We start from the raw sequence: 19,598 nt of genomic DNA, 5'->3' as shown, positions 1-19,598 counted from the left end.
AGAAACAGCCACCCAACAGCTAAATCAGGAAATGAGATGCTCGTGCGCAGCAATGAGTACTATAAATTGAAGTGGGGTAGAGAGTCACTGTGGGGAGGGGGCCACTGTGGACATTGTAGTCAGGGAAAGATTCTTCAAGGAGAAGGAGCTACCATGCACATAGCTGGGAGATGAGTAGACCCAGAACAACAGCAAAGATGTAACAGAAAGGAGTGCAGGGTGGCTGGAGGAGAAGGTGACAGGAGAGAGGAGCGGAAGACAAGATCGAGCATGTGCAGGCTGGACTATTTAAACACTCATTGGCGAAAATGGCAAACACGTGTGCTTTACATACATTAAAAAACTGTAGTCCTTAAAACAACCCTGTCCTATGGGAACTACTATTATCCTTGCCTCTGTTTTGCAGATGAGGAAGCTAGGGCACAGAGAGGTTCACTCACTTTCCCGACTACCTGTCACAGGGTAGTAAGAGGTGAAGTGAGTCCTGGAATGCAGGTCTGATCCACTATGTTAGCTGGCTAGCTCTCTGTCTATTCCTTTCATTCCGCTTTAATCAATAACAAGGTCACATGGATTCTTTTTCTTTTACATTCTGGCACACTTAAAATGTACTCTATCTGTAAGAGTCACTCAAGTCTCCCCTTCCCTGCAAATTCTTTCTCTCTTTTAGTTTATTTAAAAAGTTACTGAACCTATGAATAAGCATCACAAGTGACATAGCAGCACCAGGCTTCAAGGGTAGTCAAAGATATATAAACCTGGCCCCGAATCTCCAGAACCTTCCTAACGGCTACTCAAGGAATGACACAACAAGGGAGTGTGATCTCGGACGAGGAAGCCATGGGGGCAGTGGGTATTGAGGCCACCTCTTCACAGAAGGAAGACACAGTCCCTAGCTTCTATGATCAGGATAGGTCAAATGAAGGATTTAAGAAGGCCATTGTTGAGTTGAATAATCTAAGTTGGATGAAGGCTCTACATCTAGCCAGGATGAATAAAATCAATAACTACCATACAATAGTTTTGAATTCCTTTGTATTGGTCAGCTCTATCTCATGGAGTCACTCTGCATTCTGTGGTGTTCTGAATCATTCCCTAGTTGTTTGACTTGTGACAATGTCCCCTCTTCTTCTAACTCATGACATTGCTTTGAGATCAGCCTTCAAGCTCAACCAGGTGGGAAACCTTTTTTTATGTTCCTTATCTTAGTATTTATAAAGTAGCAGCTTCATTTGAAATGTGATGGTGCTGGTACAATATTAAAAGAAAGCTTTTATCATAGTGAAAATATTTTTAAAAGATCCTATTTGAAAAACAAACAGAAACAATCCCCACCCTCCAACAGAACAAAGAAACGAAGACAGAAATTTCCTTCGCCTGATAGAGTTATCTATGGATGCATAATGGAGTTCTGCTGGGCATTTAAGGACTTAAAATAACTTAAAAAAAAAAAAAAGTGGGGCGCCTGGGTGGCTCAGTGGGTTAAAGCCTCTGCCTTCGGCTCAGGTCATGATCCCAGGGTCCTGGGATCGAGCCCCACATCGGGCTCTCTACTCAGCTGGGAGCCTGCTTCCTCCTCTCTCTCTGCCTGCTTCTCTGCCTACTTGTGCTCTCTGTCTGTCAAATAAAAAAATAAATCTTTTAAAAAAATTTTGAAGATGCATTTAGAGGGTAAATGTCAGATACCAAAATTTAGGATATTACAAAGTCAACTCAGCCACTTTCCAAATATTTTCAAGTGTATATTGTTCTTTTTAGAGATTGAGTAAATGTCCTAACTACAATCTGAGCCTGGTCACATTGCACAGGCTTTTATAATTCTGAAACTGTTAGTATGGAAAACATGCAAAGTTCATACTTTCCCTTAAAACTAGGCGTAATCAGATTAGGTTCTTGTGAAATATCCAGGAGTCACGCACTCCAATGTGAATGTATTCATTTATGATGTGGATTATGTGAAGTAGAAAGCATCCCAGAGTAAGAAAGATCTGGAGCTGCAGTCTGGAGAGGAAGGCTGACTTTAGGGGCAGAAATCTGTGCGCTGGATGACTCTAGAGGAGTTCTCTCCGATTAGAGAGAAAAGCACACAAACAAAAAACCAGAAAAGAGAGAGGGAGAGAAGTGAGTGGGCCTATTTATGAATAAAATGCTCATCACAGTGCTGTTTATAATAGGGCAAACCTGAAAACCACCTAAATAGTCCCCCCTATTTGACTATTTCAAATAGGGAAATGTTTGATTAGTTTCAAGGCAGACACATTGTGGAATATTCTAAGCCAATATGAAAAGTGTGTTTCTGAGGATTCTTTGAAGACACAGTATCCTCACCATATAATGTGAGGATCCACATTGTGTAGATCGCACCATTCTAACTTTGGAAGGAGAAAAGGACTGCAAGAGAAAAACTTTTTTGGAAAGAATACATTAAAATGTAATTTTATATTTTCCAAATTATCTTAAAAGAGAATATTGGGAATATTGGTCTGTTTAGTTCTTCTGTGTCCCTTTTATCTGAGGATTTCTGTCACCAATCATGGAAGATTTTCAGGGATTACATCTTTAAATATTGATTTTCCGTTGTTCTCTCTTTTTTCTTCTTTAACTCCTGGTGGAGAATGTTGGAGCGTCTGGGTCTGCCTCCCAGAACTCTGAACTGCCTTCCTGACTTGTCATTCCATCAGCTCTCTGCCCTGTTGCCTCAGGGAGTCCCTCACACTGGTTTTCTCTTTGGTTGTTTTTTTTTTTTTTCCCTAGCTTTCATAACCATATTGATTTCATTTCTGAGATTTCTAACTCATTTTTTATATCTATTTTTGTTTTATTTCTGACTGTCTTTGTTTCAGAGTTTCTTATTCTTTGATGATGGGTGTTGGTTTTTTTTTTCTTTGTCTTTCTAATGACCTCAGGTGTGTTTATGTAAAGGTCATTTCAGATTGCTCCACTTGGCTTTCCGGCTTTCTTTTGTTTCAGGTTGAGGACATTTATCTCTCGATTGTTGACTTGTCTTTTGTTAGGATTTATATGCCTTGTGTGTTTTGAAATTCTAGGTTGCACTCTCATCTGGAGTGGGAGGTGCTTGTTCTTTGCTTATTTTCTCTGCTTTGTACTCTGCTCTTGACTCTTTCCTCCTTAACGACTTCGACATGACTTCCCCCTGAATTCCATGTTCTGTGACCTCTGTCCAGCTTGTATTTTCTGGTCAGAGTTACTCGTGGAGGTGCTGTGGCTCTCAGAGATGCAGTAGGCGGTGGGGCTGATCCTCCGCTGCCCTGATGGGTCTGATTTCTTGGCCCCTGCACCAGTTGTCGATAGTGTTTTCCAACCTCCTTTTACAAGGAGGGAGAACGCCCTCCCCGTTACTGACTTCAGGTAGAATCCTGGCTATGGTACCCTTTGCGCAGGACAGATTTTCCTGTGGAGCTTGTGCCTATCTCTGCCATGCATCTGGACCAGAACCCAGGACACCCGTAGCTTCAGCCCCACTTACTACTTTTTGGTAGTGAGGCATTCACAACATGACTAACTTAAGTCAGAGGGAAAAAATGGTAAAAACATGCATTTCACTTTTACAGTATGAGTGGCACTTTTTTCAAAGTAGGGATGAAAACTAGACAGTAGCCATTATTTCCTCCAAAATAAAGATCATAAACATGAAGGGATACTGTTTGGGTCCCTGTCAAAAGAAGCAGCAAGCTAAAGATAAAGAAAATATTTTTTTTCCATTTTCAGAGTCTGATTTGTTCACAGACCAAAAGAAAACTATGATCAGCTGATTCTTTCAGATGAGAGAGTAAGCTGTCAAGTGCTTACCATCTGGTTCAGCTCCTAATCCAGATGGGCTGCCAATAGTAATTTATGAAAGGTTTGAAAGCAACTTGCTGTCCTCCGGAAAGAATCATTAGAACATATTAACGTTGGGATTTGCTTCCTTTCCCCCAGCCTCAATTTGCAACAGATGCAGAGATGGGGCAACTGCTTCTGTTCAACAAATAGAACCATCTATTTTTGAGCCAGGAGTCAATATGTCTCTGCTCTTTAGAAAAAAAAAAAAAAAGTCAAGCATTTTTCTTCCCCCTTCCCTTTCCTCTAATTGGTTCAGTGAGTAGGGGAGAAAATGCTCCACGATGGAGTTTCTAACGAATGTCTGAAGAAGCCCACACAGTCTGTCATTTCTGAGTATCTGTGATGCTTGGGAAAGTCAAAATCCACATCAGGAATAATCTAGTGTACTTCATGTCCATGCCACAAACAGGCACCCTCTAATCCATTCTTACAGAGAAAACCTAAAGGTCAATCAGTGTATGCAGAGCAAATTGTAGAGCCACAGTTTGCTAGACTCAGAAGTCTGCCCTTAGTCCTTCTCCCACCCAGTGAGGTGGTACGGGAGCAGGTGGCCTCAGAGTGAGCGCGACATGACAGGGCACGTCTTCCAATCAAGTTCTGTTACCTGCCCTCCGTTCTTGCTCTATCATTCAGTACCACTCCTGGGAAGGAATAAGACTCATTCCTGAGTGACTGATGGAATTCTAGTAATTTATTTTCAGTTCATGTAAGAATTGCTGGCGGAGAGTGAGATCATATTTTTCCTTTGATCAAACCATCTGCTTTTCAGGCTCTGAGAAAATTGCCAATATGCATGCTATGCATGTTTTAAAATGTTCTGGAATGTTCAAAAGAAAAGTCTAGAATTAGTGTTTAATGTTTCTAACTGAAACTAATCAGAGCTTGTTGTAACCTGCTCATTAGGTTCTTTAGTAAGACAGAACTGAGGGAAGGAGGGAGTGGCCCTAGGGTTAGAGGTGTGACATATATATGCCCATTGGGAATCAGGGAGAGGAAAGAGATTATTGCCTGATCAGACACATGATCTAGCTGACACCAGGAAAGGAAAACCAGAGCTGGCTGTGGTAAGTAAGGTAATTCAGAACTCCTCGTACCTAGGAAGGGGCCTAAGCCACAAGTAAGAGTGTAGAGCATACCCTGGACAGTCAATAACGCACAGCCAAACAAGGCCATTCAGGAAGCCCCCTGAGGCATTAAGTAGAGGAAGTCACTCAACCTAATGATAAATATCAAACATCCAATAACAAATCCGTCACTTTGGATAGCTTAAAACTTCTGTAATTAAGCAAAGGGCAAAGTCATCGTTGTTTAAAAACTATTGGACACTTTACTAGTGACATTTTTAAAAATATTTTTATTTATTTATTTGACAGACAGAGGTCACAAGTAGGCAGAGAGGCAGGCAGAGAGGGGGGGAAAGCAGGCTCCCCGCTGAGCAGAGATTCCCCATGCAGGGCTCGATTCCAGGACCCTGGGATCATGACCTGAGCCAAAGGCAGAGGTTTTAATCCACTGAGCCACCCAGGCGCCCCACTAGTGACATTTTTATACAGTAAGTCTCTGCATATGTTCTTCTTCTTAGATCTATATCTTTTTTCCCTTAAATTTTGATCAAAGTATATTTTATTTAGTTTGAAAATATGCATTGATCCACTAACAAGTCCATGTGCTCAGAGCTACAGAGGATATATGGATGAAAAGCATGTGGTCCTTTCCCTTAAATAATTTGTGATGTGTGGCACTTGGGTGGCTCAGGGGGTTAAGCACCTGACTCTTGATTTTGGCTGGGATCATGATCTCAGGGTTGTGAGATTAAGCCCTGCATTGGAGTCCATTATCCCCTTTTTCCCTCACCCTATGCCTCTCCAGTGCCCCCTAAAAAAAAAAAAAAAAAAAAAATTTACAATGAGATCTATATGATAAGGCACAGATCCCCACAAAATGAGACCCAACTTCCTGGGTCATTGAAAAATTGAAAAGGAATCATCCTTCCAAAACAGAGAGATTGAATTTGCTTGGTTGTAATTCATCTAAATTAAAAATTGTATGTTGCTATAAAGCAGTATTTTCACAAAAGGAATGCTTGATCTGGTTTTGTTTCCCCATTACTTTTCTCTGCCTGAAGGGTCCTTTAAAACATGAACTTGGACAAGTATCCCTCTAGTGGCCGCTTTGCAAACTACAGGCAGATATTGCTTTCTAGAAGCCAGCCAATGTCAAAAGAACATGCCAGCCTGGGTAATCTGTTCCATTAACAGCTCCAGTGAGGGTGAAAACTTAGAGGACGAATACCCTCTCATCCCTTCATGTGTCAAGAATGTGGACTCAGCTCAGATGAACAGGGTCAAATCCCAGGTCTGCTACTTAGTAATGGTGACCCGGGCAAGTTACTGAGCTTTTTCGTTCCTCAGTTTACTCATCTGCAAAATGGAGATAACAATTACACCCAGATGATAGGGTAGTAATGAGAATTAGAAAAGAGACTATTTAAAACATTAAAAATGCTGCCTTTCCACAGTAGCACTCAGTCATTGTTTTTAGAAAACGTTTACTTTCCCTAACTGCTCTCTGTATCTTCTTTCCACATTGCAGCTACTTCACTTTCTTTGTTACTGGACCTTCTCATTCCAGATTTGCATATTCTACAGAGAACCTGGAACTTAAAATACATAGGACAACTGGACTTTTAAGTGTTTTTTTTAAGTATATAATGTCCCAAAGTCTAAAACCTAACCAAAATACGGTTGCCAGTGGTACCCACAGGACACACACGAAACCCACGCACATCCAACAAGATTATCAAGCTGCCTGATGAACTCTCACCCCTTTGGCAGCTTTATTGTCATTCCTGTGAAGTTACTTTACCTCTCAGTCATATGGGATCTTGCCCTCATTTCATTACTAATTAAATTCATTTTTACAGAGTCATAAATTAATTATTTGAGGTAAAATTACTGAAATCTATACCTCACTCCAAGATCTTTTTTACCTCTGGGTAATTAAATTTCAGAGTTATCATGTTAATCTTTATTAGTGTTTGAGGAAATGACTGACATAAAATAGAAGGCTTCAATTTCTTATGTAGTAGGAGAGGCTCTGTCTTAGGGGTAGGTGGACAAATTAAAAGGTGCTCTTTCCACCAGCAGCCTCCCTTCATTGTCTTGCAAGGCTGATGGGCCTACATTGGACATGGGTAGGAAACTTGCTAATTTATCTTTAGACCAGAGCAAATGGGATCTAACTCTAAGGTCATTTGTTGTTCTAAATGCATGTGCATTTTATGAGCTTTCATGTCACTTTTCTCTTTCTATTGACAGGTGAAAAATGACAATGTGAGGCTTGGTCTCTTTTTTTATGAACAAGTACATTAGATTCCCAATTGTTGGTGATAACTTGGTTTTCACTTAATGAATATAGCCTTGAGCATTCGTCATCATCGAGAACAAGGAACTTAGTGTTACATAAATATTTTGCCCTGTTGGATTAGTAAATGGTTTGTTAATTGGCTGATCCACATTTCTATTCAAAGAGCATCTTTAGATAAATGAAGCTTTTAAATCACACCCCCAGGAAAACGTTTGGCAAACATACTGTGCTTTTTGCCATAGGGTTCTCAAAATATCTTAGAGAAATATTAAAAAGTAAACCTTTAGAAAAGAAGACTAGACCTGTTTGCAAAAACCCGTAACTCATCTTTTCCCTTAGGACTGACTGATTTAAACAAGGGAACATAATTTGGTGCTACTCAACTTCTGTTATCCCAAAGCCTGAAGCTTGATAACTTCTAGTGACTCATCCCTATCATGAAAGAGCAGATCCAGTTTGAAATGTTCCCTGTTTCTGGGGCTTCTCTATCAGGGCAGAGTGAACTAACAGCTGACTTGTTTCATTCAGCTCTCGGGTAAGTGGAGTCCATGAGATGATGCGATGCATTCAGAGACGAATGGACCAACTGACCCAACAGTGTTCAGCGCACAAAGAATTTGCTCTTAAGAAACAGCAGTTAATTGCCTCGGTGGAGGGCCACCTCAAGAAGGTAGTCTCTTAAATGTGTCCTCTGTTGGCTACTACTTAGATGCAGCTCCTTGCTTAGTGATACCAGACGGCACAGCACCTGCAGCACAGGGGATGGCGGGAGAACAGTGGTGCGTCTCCTTTGGCTTCTCATAGTTTCCACATTAGGGTTTATCATTGAACAACAGGAGTTACAGTTCACTCTTGCTCAGCAACCATTCCTGTCCCAGGTTGCGAAAACATGCTGTGTAATCCTACCTACCCCACCAGCCAGCCCTGGACGCGTACACACAGAAGCAGTTCTTGCTTTGTACAGAACTGAACCATGTGCATACTGGGACTGGGTCCTTGTTTTACGTGGGTCTGTGCCTGGTTTCGGTAGGCACAAATTTCAGTTAATGTGGTATCATACAGTATGAGGATGGCATGTAAATACTGAAAATGATGTTGTAGGGATTTTCAGGGCTAAATTGTCATTATCGTACTCTATTAAAGGAGGTTGGCACAAAGGACGTGGTCATTCTGAATAGAAACATACTTATGAAAATCCTCTTTCTGCAAAGTGGATACAATGGATCAGTACGGGAGAAATTTATTTCCTATTTTCAAAGAGGAATAAAACCAAGCAGCTGCTATTTGGCTGAATAAAAAATAGCTTATCTGTAGCTGGGATATTCAGCAAAATCTATCTCAGTGACTTTAATGCTAATGAACCTTGATGCCCCAGCTGGGTCTCAGATTTTCAATGATGTCTTCATCTGATACAGTGGGCTCATATGCCTGACGAGAATTCTCGTCTTAAATGACGAGAATTAGCAGACTTCACAGGAGAGGACATGAAATAACCACATCTCTATCCACATTGCCTTCCCACCTGTTATTGATCCAGAAACTTGGGAATTTGAGACTTGTTCTGAAGCCTGGGTCCAGGGAGATTCCAAATAAGGCAGCAGCTGCGGTGCCACATTCCCTGGAGTTTGAGACTCAAGCTAATTTGGTGGTGGTGGACAACACCGTAGGAACTCAGACAACTGTTGCTCCTTGTCTGACTGCCAATTCAGACTCAACTTGACTCTGGAAAGTATGGACTCTGGTGAGAGCCAGGAGACGAAGAGCGTAACTTGGATGTTATAGAATCCTTTAGAGATTACTTTTCCATTGATTTGTGTGTACTAAAAATCAAATCATAGTCCCTGACATTCATCAATAACATGGCCCACGTGTGTCTCCGTGTTTTAATGTCACATGTACAGGGTTCGGTACTGCCCCAGGGTCCCTAAATATAGCAGCCCTGCAGGTGATTTAATACCCAGGCTTTGGACCTTTACTTCATGATGTGCCTGTAAACTGGGCCACCTTCAACTTACAGTGGGCGATTGTGAGTTAATTAATCAGATAAATTCATCTCTGCTGATGTGTTAGCAGGTACATTCTCCTTTCTAGGCAATATAGGTGATAAAGTCTTAGAAGGTATGGGTGATTGTTTATATCTCATTGTTATTAATAAAGTATGTGTCTGTTTATAAATATATATCTTTAAACATATACTCTTTCTTCGTGGGTCAGTAGTATTACCTCATATGAAGAGCAACATTATTAATTTAACCATGACATTCCAAAATATTTAAAATTATTTTTAGATGAAAATTGGTATATCCATTTAAAGTACAATGGGAATGGAGAGAGTAGTATTTATATTTTCTATACATAGGCAAACGTGTGCAAGTACATATTACTAAGACTGCAATGTATTCTTTATTGCTAAAGGTGGAAATGTCAATTCAGAAAATCATTCCAGTACTTTCCAATGCAATGGATGTCGGTTCCAGCCTTTCTGAATCAGGGAAGATTTTGAGTAAATACTTGGAACTAGATATGCAAGCTAAGGTAAATTAAATAGGAATTATTATTGTGGTTATGATTTTGTAAATATGACTTATTTTCTTTATATTCAGTGGCTATAGAACTTAATGCTAGCTCTCTTGAAGGTTGCAATTCTAAAGTAATATTTGTGGTAAATAATGACTTAAAACTTCTATTATGTGTATCTAAATTATTTATACTTGTATGTGCATTTTTTAGGGTGTTTGAGCTCACTGAAACTTTGTAACCTGGTATTAAACACTCATTTGGCCCCTTTTCCTCACTGGGGAGATGTTAACAACTCCTTTTGGGATGCCACAGGACTCAGAGAGAGTGCTTTTCTAAGACCATTTGTGATTTTCTGCTAGAGTAACTTACAAAAGAAAATTTCCCAGAAGCAACATGCATTAATGCAAGATTCCAGGAAGCAAATAAAAACACAATCTTGTCTCAAGCCCCATGTTAAGGGTTAGAAAATACCCTCCTCTTCTCAGCACCTTCTCTAGCTCCTCTTCACCTCTTTCCCCCGGGACTTAGGTTCGAATATATTCCTGCTAGTAGCTCCACGTCCACACTGAGCCCCAGCCGGCCCCAGTAGATGTTCAGAAAGGTGAGTCTAGCACCTCTCCAGGCTCACCCAAGTCTGTAGGCAACAGCCTTGTTATTCTCTCGGTCCTCAGCCAGAAGACCTCCTTCATGTTTGGGAACTCACAAACTGATTTTTTTAAATGGAATTTTAAAAAACTCATTATTTCAAATGTTTAAAATAAAACATATGTCTGAATTCAATTTTTTTTTTTAATTTTAAGAATTTTAGAAAGAGGGAGGAAATGGCAAGGGGAGAAACTCCTCTGCTTCCTCCTACCCAGAGTGCTATCTGGAAGCAACACTTGGAAATGAAAATTAGCTTCATTCAGTGGAGTACTTGGGAAGCATATTAAACACAAGCAGGGAAGCAATTCCTTCTTGCTGCAAATGACAAGGAAGCTTTTTTCTTTCATTTTTGCTTGATTCCTAGCTCAGCCTCACATAAAATTCTACATGGCTCTTTCTGTGGCAATTGTAGATATAATGCCTACCGCACCTGCTTATCCATTCAATCCATGAGATTTTACTTGACAGAAATTGCACTCAAAAAAAAACCCAGAAGAGCAACCCTGTGGGCTGTTTAGATTTCATGTGTAACATTTCCCCTACCCTTGTTCAAAAACCCTTCTAGACAAAGATTTAAGTAAGACTGCATAAGTGACATGCCATTTTTTAATAAATTAAACAAGGAGTAAACAATTTCTATAAACTTGCCATCTCTTGTATAACAAAATTAGCTTAAGAATTTGCTAGAGCTATTGTTAAATTTCATAAAGCAATCCTCATGTATAACTAACTTACTTAAAACATTTCTGCCATTTTGTTTTATAACATTTCATACCAAACAGCCTGTCCTCTCTTTGTGACACAAAAAATAGAATGCTCCAAATGAAAAGCAGAGCTGATAGAGTGATAGAATAATTTGAGATGGTTTTCATTTTAAGATAACTTTTTTTTTTTTTTTAAGTTTTGAAAGTTGTGCCTTTCTTTCACTGAGGAGAGTTCTGGTACAAGTTCAATTAATAATCGTAATAGATGGATGTACAGAAGGTAATAAAATGTGAATGTTCATGATTCCCCTGTCAGCTTCTGACCTCCTGTGCTTTGCTTTCATAGGAGACAGCACATGAATTAGAAACAGCTGCAAAGCTTATGACAGAGAAAAATGAATTTGAACCTGACGAAGTGGCATTGCTTTCTTCTAAAGCTAAATGGTTAGAGGAAGAATTAAAAATACTTGGCCAAAGCATCAGCTCCAGGTCACAAGTCCTGCAATCTTATGTGGCATTTCTAAAGTCCTCAGAAGAGGTATGGTGCCTACACACTGACCTTCTTCAGCAAGGTGACCTCTGCCCTTCTTCCCGCTTTCTCTGGGGATAGAAGCCCTGCTGGGTATTCCCGTATCCTCCACTCCCATGCGTGTACTCACTTACTGGCCCAAGGCACCACCCAAGGACCCAAAGAGTAGGTTGTTTTCCTAAAAAATAAGGTGATTGTTAGGTGTAGATATATTCACAAATAAGCAAGGTGGTTGTGTTGGAACACTCTTTACTGTGACCTACAAGCATTTACAATATCCTAAACATAGAACAAAAGCATTTAAAAATAAGTCACCTTTCACTATGGATCTCTCTGAATACTGAACAATTACTACGATTCTTTTAAAATACATACACAGAATAAAAAATTACAGGCTTTTGGGTCATCTCAGATCTGTATTGTTTGATGCCTTTTAACAAGTTTACCTCAGAGAGCGTCTTCTGAGGCACTATCTTGACAGGGTTGTACTAGAGAATCTGTGAAATTCCCTCTCGTAGACTACGATTCATAGACTACGACCATCTTTCAGAGATCCCAGTCTCTGAGAGAGTAATGAAAAGGGCTAGGGCACCACCTAGGAGCAGGCACACTCCCCAGCTCTCAGGGAGGCGGGCACTGGCCTAGTGCAAGGTAGAACCTGCTGCGGTCAACTTCCAGGTAAAGCCAACCAAAGTTAAGGAGCATGCTGGAATTCTGTTTTCTCACCCCGACCCTCCCACTGGCACCCTTCCCGCCACCCCCATCCCTCCGCCAAGTGTCCTGCTTAAGCACAGTCTCCCCTGTCAGCTCTCCTTCCCTCATATTCTTAATTCTCCCCACTCAGAAGGAAGGCCATGCCCAGTCCCTGCAAATCTCAGGTAATCACCGCCTCCTGTTCCACATCTTTACTCCACCTTTAGTCACCTAAACTTTTATTTAGTTTTTCTTAGTCCTGAACCCTCATGGTTTGGGAGCGGTGTTGCAACTGACAGGATTATCCTGCTGAACATTTTTAGTCAGAACTTGAAATGGTGGATGAGGTGCAAAGAAATGCTGTTTTCTGTGTCACCATTGCCAAAAATGCACCTGCTTGGCTTCTAGTTCAGCATCTACTTCCATGCCCGCTCTGGTCTTTGGGACCAAGAGTCTCTCTAGTGCTGGACCTTAGCTTTGCAAGAAACACTTTCTCAGAAGGACCTCATGTCCTTCCACCCTCCCTGGCCTCACTAAATCTGTTCTCTTCTCTGTGGAGCATTCTGTCCTTCTCAACCTGGCGGTGCTCTCAGTCCGTCACCCTCTGACCCCTTCAGGCTTTCCTTCTTTCCTCCCCAGGTCCTGGTTATTCATCTCCAGCCCGCTCCCCCTGCCGTCATCTCCTTGCCGTCCATCCTGCTCTCCCTGCCAGTTCCCAATACCAGGCCAATCCAACACTCTGTTTATTCAGCTTTCAGACGCTCCTGCAGAAAATTATGCAGTTGTGCTGACTGGCACCGTTACAATGAACGGGTCTCTGCCACTGCTGGGGTTCCGGTATGTTCCCTCGTTGGCGCCCATTCAGTAGCAATTCTCAAACGTCTTACCACAGTTTCCATCCCTAAATCTCAGCCAGCGCCCTTTCCTCGTATGTGACTGATACATGTGACACAAAAAACCTTGGCCCCCTTCGACTTGCAAAGCTATTGACACGTGGCGTCCCCCAGTTGCCAATAACGTGAAGCCTCTATTTGCGCACAACACAAATCAGCAGTCGGTGCCTCCCTGCACACGCCTGCGCCCTTCCGAATCGACTTCAACTAGATCCATCCTCCAGTTGTTCCAATCTGCTTTTTTCCTTGCTTCCTTCTCGTGGGTGTACAGCCATGGCCGGTGGTGTTACCCTCACCGAGGCTGCCGCTCTGTAGCTGTCCTTCCCTTTGCACCTGCGCTCTCGGAACAGGGAGACGCTGCTTCTGGCCTCTGCTTGCCGGTCCTCCCCAAGCCTCGCCCCACTGCCTCTAGTGTGCTCCCTCTTCAGTCCTGCCATTTGCCACCTCTTTCCCTCCATCAAAAGTGTTCCGATAAGCTACTTGCTAGAGGACAAATGAGATGCTTTATTTTTTCAGTCCTCATTCCTGTTCATCTCTCTGCCACATTTATTTAACTGTCTCGCTCTTACCTCCCGTGACTTTTTAAAAGGCAGATTTGTCGCAGTATGATTTATGTAGGATAAAATTCCCCTATTTTAGAGTGTGAGGAGTTTTAGTGTATTTATAGAGCCGTGCAGGCATCACTGCACTCCAGTGTTAGTATATTTCTGTCACCCCAAATAGGGGCCTGCTGCATAGTTTTAGTCAGTCCTGGCTTCCACTCTCCAGCCTCAGGCAAGCTCGGAAATGCTTTCTGCCTCTGTAGACGTACCTTATTTGGATATCCACATAAGAGGCATCATCTTATCTACTCCTTTATCTGTTCCTTCTCCTTTTCCCTCACTTAGATTTCTGTTTCTGAGGTGTGATGGGTCTTGGAGCTCTTGCCTGTGCTCCCTTTTGGACATTCTGTACACTTTCTATACAAAATCACACCCCTACGTGCGGTTTTAATTCACCAATAACTCAAATTGCTCCTCAGCCCCCACTCTTCCAAGCCCTAGGTCAGTGCTTTCAACTTCCCATCATACTAATTCCCTATATATCCTGGAGATTCCTGAACTTCAACAAAACACAACCAGTTATCTGTTTGTCAAACATGTTCTTCTGTGTCTTAATGACCCCATCAGTTTTCAGAAGGCCTATGTAGAAGCTTCAGAGTCTTTTCCAAGACCTCTCCCAATGAGCACTTACTTTGTACGAGGTCCCATGCTTTTCATTCCTGATTATATGTCTTTATTTAAAGATTTTATTCACTTATTCAGAAGTGAGAGAGAGAGAACAAGCAGGGAGGGAGGAGGTAAAAGGGGGAGGGAGAAGCAGACTCCCTGCTGAGTGAGGAGGCTGAGGTGGGGTCAGTCACAGGACCCTGGGATCATGACCTGAACCAAAGGCAGATGTGTAACCTACTGAGCCACCCAAGTGTCCTCATTCCTGATTTCGTTTAATCCTTATAACACCTCTCTGTTTAGTTACTATTATCGCTCTTTCACAAATGAGGGAAACTGAGACTCTGAGAAGTTAGGTGATCAAGCAGCTAGTAAATGTCAAAGCTGAAGTTTATCCCCAGTCTCCTGCCTTTTGGCTTTTCCTGATTCAAAGGCCATGCTATCCTTTGTTTATCTATAGGGACAACCTTAAAGATTTCTGAATTCTCCTTCCCCTCCACCTGAACCACTGCTTCCTTGGTTCAAGCCCTCACCATCTCTTGCTCAGCTTAAAGAAGTTGTCTTTTGCTTGTTCCACTTCCCATAATTCTCCACTTCACTCCTGATGATAAATGGTCATTCTAAAGCAAATCTGATCATGTTGCCTCCTGACATTAGGGTAATATGACAAATGTAATTTGTGAAACAAATTATAAATAACTTTTTTTCAAATTATAAATTTCAAATTATAAATTTTTTCAAATTATAAATAACTTTTTTCAAATTATATTTCCCCCAAAATGGATGAAGTATTAAAGTTTATCATTAATTCCCTTATAGCATAAACCAGTACAGATTCAAGGGAATTCCTATACATGGCGTCCTTCTCACTTGTACTGAAGGCTTCTTTGAGCCGTTGGAGTAGGAGGATGAATTAAAATTTATGTTTTGAGAGTTGCACAAAACTGACAGCCCATCAGATTGACACCCCAGCCTGTAGGTACACCCGCCCCCCCAGAAATGCTGATAGTTGTCATGCTGATTCTGAACTATTGTGACAGCTATCAGTTGTTTCAAACTAATGAGAATCCGTCACATCCTGTTGGTTAAGGTAGAAAACAAGTTGAAACCTGCTGGCCAGCTTTACCAGGCGCTGTGATCCCTCTAGCTTCTTTCTTAACCGCTCAGCTCCTGTAACCTCAGCTTCGCTCAGCCTAAGATATTTTATTGCGCTCTGAACCAGCCAGAGTTTTCACACTTGTTAACCCTTCCGTCTGGGATCTCCTTCTACTGCTTTTCACCCTGGACAATTCTGAAAGACACAGATCAAAGGTCACTTCCTTTCCTAAATTCTTCCCTATTTACTCCATGTAGACTTTGTGGTCCCTTCTCAGCAGGCGTATAACACTGTGCTTATACTTGACTTTGTGTTGCGATAATTTGCTTATGGTTCTTTTTCCCCCAGAACTGTCTTTGGGAACCCAAGGAAATGAATGCTTAATGCTTCGTGGGGAATCTTAGGAGCCTCTATGGAGGAGGTAGCATTTTCACTAGTTTAGGAAGGATAAGTAGCAACAGAAAATTGTGGAAAGCTCATTCTAGGATGAGGAAACAAGCATCAGCAAGACAGAACCATGAATAAATGGAAAATGGGAAATGAGGATAGAACTTCGTTTCTGAGCACCATTTGCAGGTCCATCCATTAGGTTCCTTTAAATGATGAATGATGTTGATATCTTTAAAATATGGTGACTAACCATTGCCTGAAATTTCTCACCTTGTTTAGATTGCTTTTGGTAGTTATGAGCTCTTTGAGTCTTGTTCTATTAACCATTAACTATTACTCAACATGCATAAAGGCTTGTGTCAGAATTTTTCTACTATTTTTACATTACCCAATTACATGTTAATCTATAGTTCTGTTATGCCCCAATAATGGGTCCGTGATTAAAGGAGCAAGATTGATACAAAGCGAAGGTCAAGCAAAGCTTTATTTCGCGCCAAGCATCAAGAATCTCACCGAACATTCGGGGACGCACCTCTTACAAGAGAGGGCGACCCTTCTCTGTTTCACAGAGTAGCTTTTAAGGGCAAAGGCCATGCGGTCGGGCCTGGCTACGCACAGGTGGCCAATGAGATTGTAACACACACAGGAAACTCCACAGTGATGCTAGGTGACCAATTCAGTTACAATTGACCCTAGTAGACATTTGAATCAGCCTGTTACACCTTGATTGGGATTGGCGCCCAAAGGGCGGGGCCCATACTCCTTGGTAACCAGGGAGACAGTATGCATCCCCCCCACTGATCGGATGTCTCCACCTGGCCTGACCCACCTTTGTATCTGGGCTTTGTTCCCTGAAGCTGGTTTCGGGACTTGTCTGCAAGTAAATCCCCTGGGGGAAGGGGAGCAGGGACAGTTTCTCAATAGGTCCTTACAGTTCTATAGGTGCATTTGATTTTATATAAGCTCTGATCAAAGAGAGTGATTTAGAATAATCTAGTACTGCTAGTATTGGTTAGCAAATGAGAAAATATAATTTTAGGCAGGCAAAGTATTATATCTCAGTAAGACAAGCTTAGGGAGGCAGCTTAATATTAATACTTGCAGTATTACTAGTAATACTTACTAGTATTACTAGTAATACTTACTAGTAATACTAGTAATTGTGCTTTTTTATTCTGGTTTATCACTGATTAGAAGGAAATTGTGATTAATAATTACAAATAATTTGTACTGGCTTACATTTCCTTCTTTCTGATTTGTATTCCCTGGTTGTGTGTGTGTTTGTGTGTGTGTGTGTGTGTGTGTGTGTGTGTGTGTGTGTATCTTCCTTCTGAATTATAAAACTCAGCTTTAAAGGGAACCACACTGGTCTTTGACGCAAATTGTCCCCAGTTGCAAAACATGCACATATGTAATACATAAAGATGGTTTTGCTTATGGTAATGAGATCTTACGGGTAACAAACTTGTCAGCTTAATTTGCTACTGAGGGGTAGTCCTGTATGTCGACAACCTAAACAGATTTTCATGTTTTTTTAGTAAATTGACAATATTCAATAATAACTTAAAGAATTCTGAAATGTGGTTTGTTTAATTTTTATATAGGTTTTTATTAGAATTTACTGCTATTTTTTCTTTAAAAATGTTTTTAAGTGTTCTTAATTTTCATTTATATTCTCCTTTTTTTTTTCCCCTTTTAGGTACAGGAGCAGTATTGGAGCCTAAAGGAGTTTTACCAAACTGAAATCCTGCAGAAGGAAGAGGACGATGCTGAAGTCAAGCATCGATCCGATTCAGCTGAGAAGCAGTGGCAGCTATTTTTGAAGAGGAGTTTTTTAACTCAAGATCTAGGGCTTGAGTTCCTTAATTTAATAAATATGGTAAGAACGACATTAAATGGGTTACACCTTCTGCAAGGATTCCTTGTCAAAGTCAGAACCAATTCATCTGTCTGCTAATTAGTGTTGCTGATGTAAGAAGTTGCTTTTGGTTTTTGTTTTTTGTTTTATTGTTATTCTTTATTATTTATTTACTCGAGAATCTTTATATCAACCTCTGACCCATATAAACTTCTCTACAAAGTTTTTAAAAAAATGGCTAATCTACCTCTCCTTTAATACCCCAAGTATCTTTCTAATAAAACTGCTCATTTCATTGTACAAAATGCCAGCTGCTAGAAAACTTTTTTTTTTTTTTAATTGTTAAGCCAGATCTGTCTTCATATCTGTTTCTAACCCTCTGTAGCTACACAGGGAAAAAAAAAGTGTTCATATTTTATTCTTCTCACACATGAAAATCCTTCAAACACTGAAAATAGTTGCTATGTCTAAACTGGGTTTTTCTGGTAACTAACCCCATAGAAATCCATTCTATCATTTATGAGATAACTTCATTTCTTTTTCATTTTTCAATTTTCATTTTCTCTTTCTATGGTTTGTCAAAGTTGTTCATAAAATGTAACCAAAAAGTGAGGTCCAACTTCAACACAAAGTATAACAAAGCTATTGTTCAAGAAGGAGACCTAGGAGTATCAAAACATTTTTAGCAGTAATTTCACTTTGCTGGTTCATGTTAGGGTTGTGATCAAATAAAACTCCCTTTACATTTTCATTGCAATTTCTACTGAGCGACTTCTCTCCCATCTTATATTGGTCAGGCATTTATGCGGGACTTTATATTTATTCCTATTTAATGTTATGTTATTAGTTTTCTCCCATGATTCCATCGTGTTAAACTAATTCTGAACCTGCTCTCTACTGCATTAGCCATGTTTTCTGAATTTAATTCTATACATTTGATAAAAAGGCCTTCTGTGACTTCAAGGAGATTTTTAATAAAAGCATCTAAGGCTAAGTCGACTTCCCAATCCATTAAGCCATCCCTTGATTAACCCGTTTATTAAATAGCCACAGACATTTCCAATAGTATTTCATTTTGACCACTAATTCACAACTTTTTTCCTAAGTCTGTGTTGAGAGAGATAGCTCAAAGGAAGGCCTATCTACCAAGTATCCTATCAATTACGTAAGTATAATCTGGCATAAATCAGTTTGACTCCTTGTGATCAAGGAATTCTTTCCAAAGTGCTCACAAACTACTTAATTCATGATAAACTTACTGCACTGATTTTCAATGTAAGGCTTACCGATCTGTAAAGGATTTGGTCCATCCTTTTCCCACTTGTGAAAAGGAGGGCATTTTCCTTTCTCTAACTTTCTGGCCCTTTTCTTATTTTCTGTCAGTTTGCAAAGATAACTGGTATCGGCAATTTTCCCACTACTCTGAACTGTGAGGAATCTCAGTCAGGAATCTGAGTTCATTTGAAGGAGTTAGGTTCTATAACTATTCTCATCCACTTGAGCTATGATTTTCTCTTTATTCTATGCCTACCTTTGCTGTTTGAAGGTGACTATTTACTATTCTTGAATATTGACTATTCTTATTAAATCTGTGTGGAAACAAAATAAGTGTTAAATAGTGCTAATTTATCGAATGCTATTCTCAAGCATCAGAGCAAACTTGCTAAGCAATTTGAGCATGTTCTTATCTAATATGGGTGCTTTATTGTAAAAACTGATCAAGTTATTTCTTATTTGGAACACATAGAACATATATTATCTATCATCTTTTCATTTTTACTTTGTCATATAGTCTTCAATCTCTTGATTGTGTACTTCTCTAATTTGTAGTCACAAGGAAATCCAAATATTTG

General features: G+C 40.4%; 1 protein-coding gene across 6 annotated transcripts in view; it reads left to right on the top strand.

The window, feature by feature from the left end:
* Nucleotides 1-19,598, top strand: part of CCDC141 (coiled-coil domain containing 141) — a 229,045-nt gene that overhangs the window by 148,978 nt on the left and 60,469 nt on the right. For all 6 annotated transcript variants that reach the window (XM_047722306.1, XM_047722305.1, XM_047722307.1 and 3 more), the window contains 4 exons: nucleotides 7,738-7,879; nucleotides 9,625-9,744; nucleotides 11,425-11,616; nucleotides 17,587-17,766. In XM_047722306.1, the coding sequence (XP_047578262.1) occupies nucleotides 7,738-7,879; nucleotides 9,625-9,744; nucleotides 11,425-11,616; nucleotides 17,587-17,766 (634 nt within the window). The remainder of the gene's footprint in view (nucleotides 1-7,737; nucleotides 7,880-9,624; nucleotides 9,745-11,424; nucleotides 11,617-17,586; nucleotides 17,767-19,598) is intronic.

The sequence above is a fragment of the Lutra lutra genome, chromosome 3 (genome assembly GCF_902655055.1).
Source record: "Lutra lutra chromosome 3, mLutLut1.2, whole genome shotgun sequence".
Classification (NCBI taxonomy): domain Eukaryota; kingdom Metazoa; phylum Chordata; class Mammalia; order Carnivora; family Mustelidae; genus Lutra; species Lutra lutra.
This window is presented reverse-complemented; position numbering and strand designations above follow the sequence as displayed.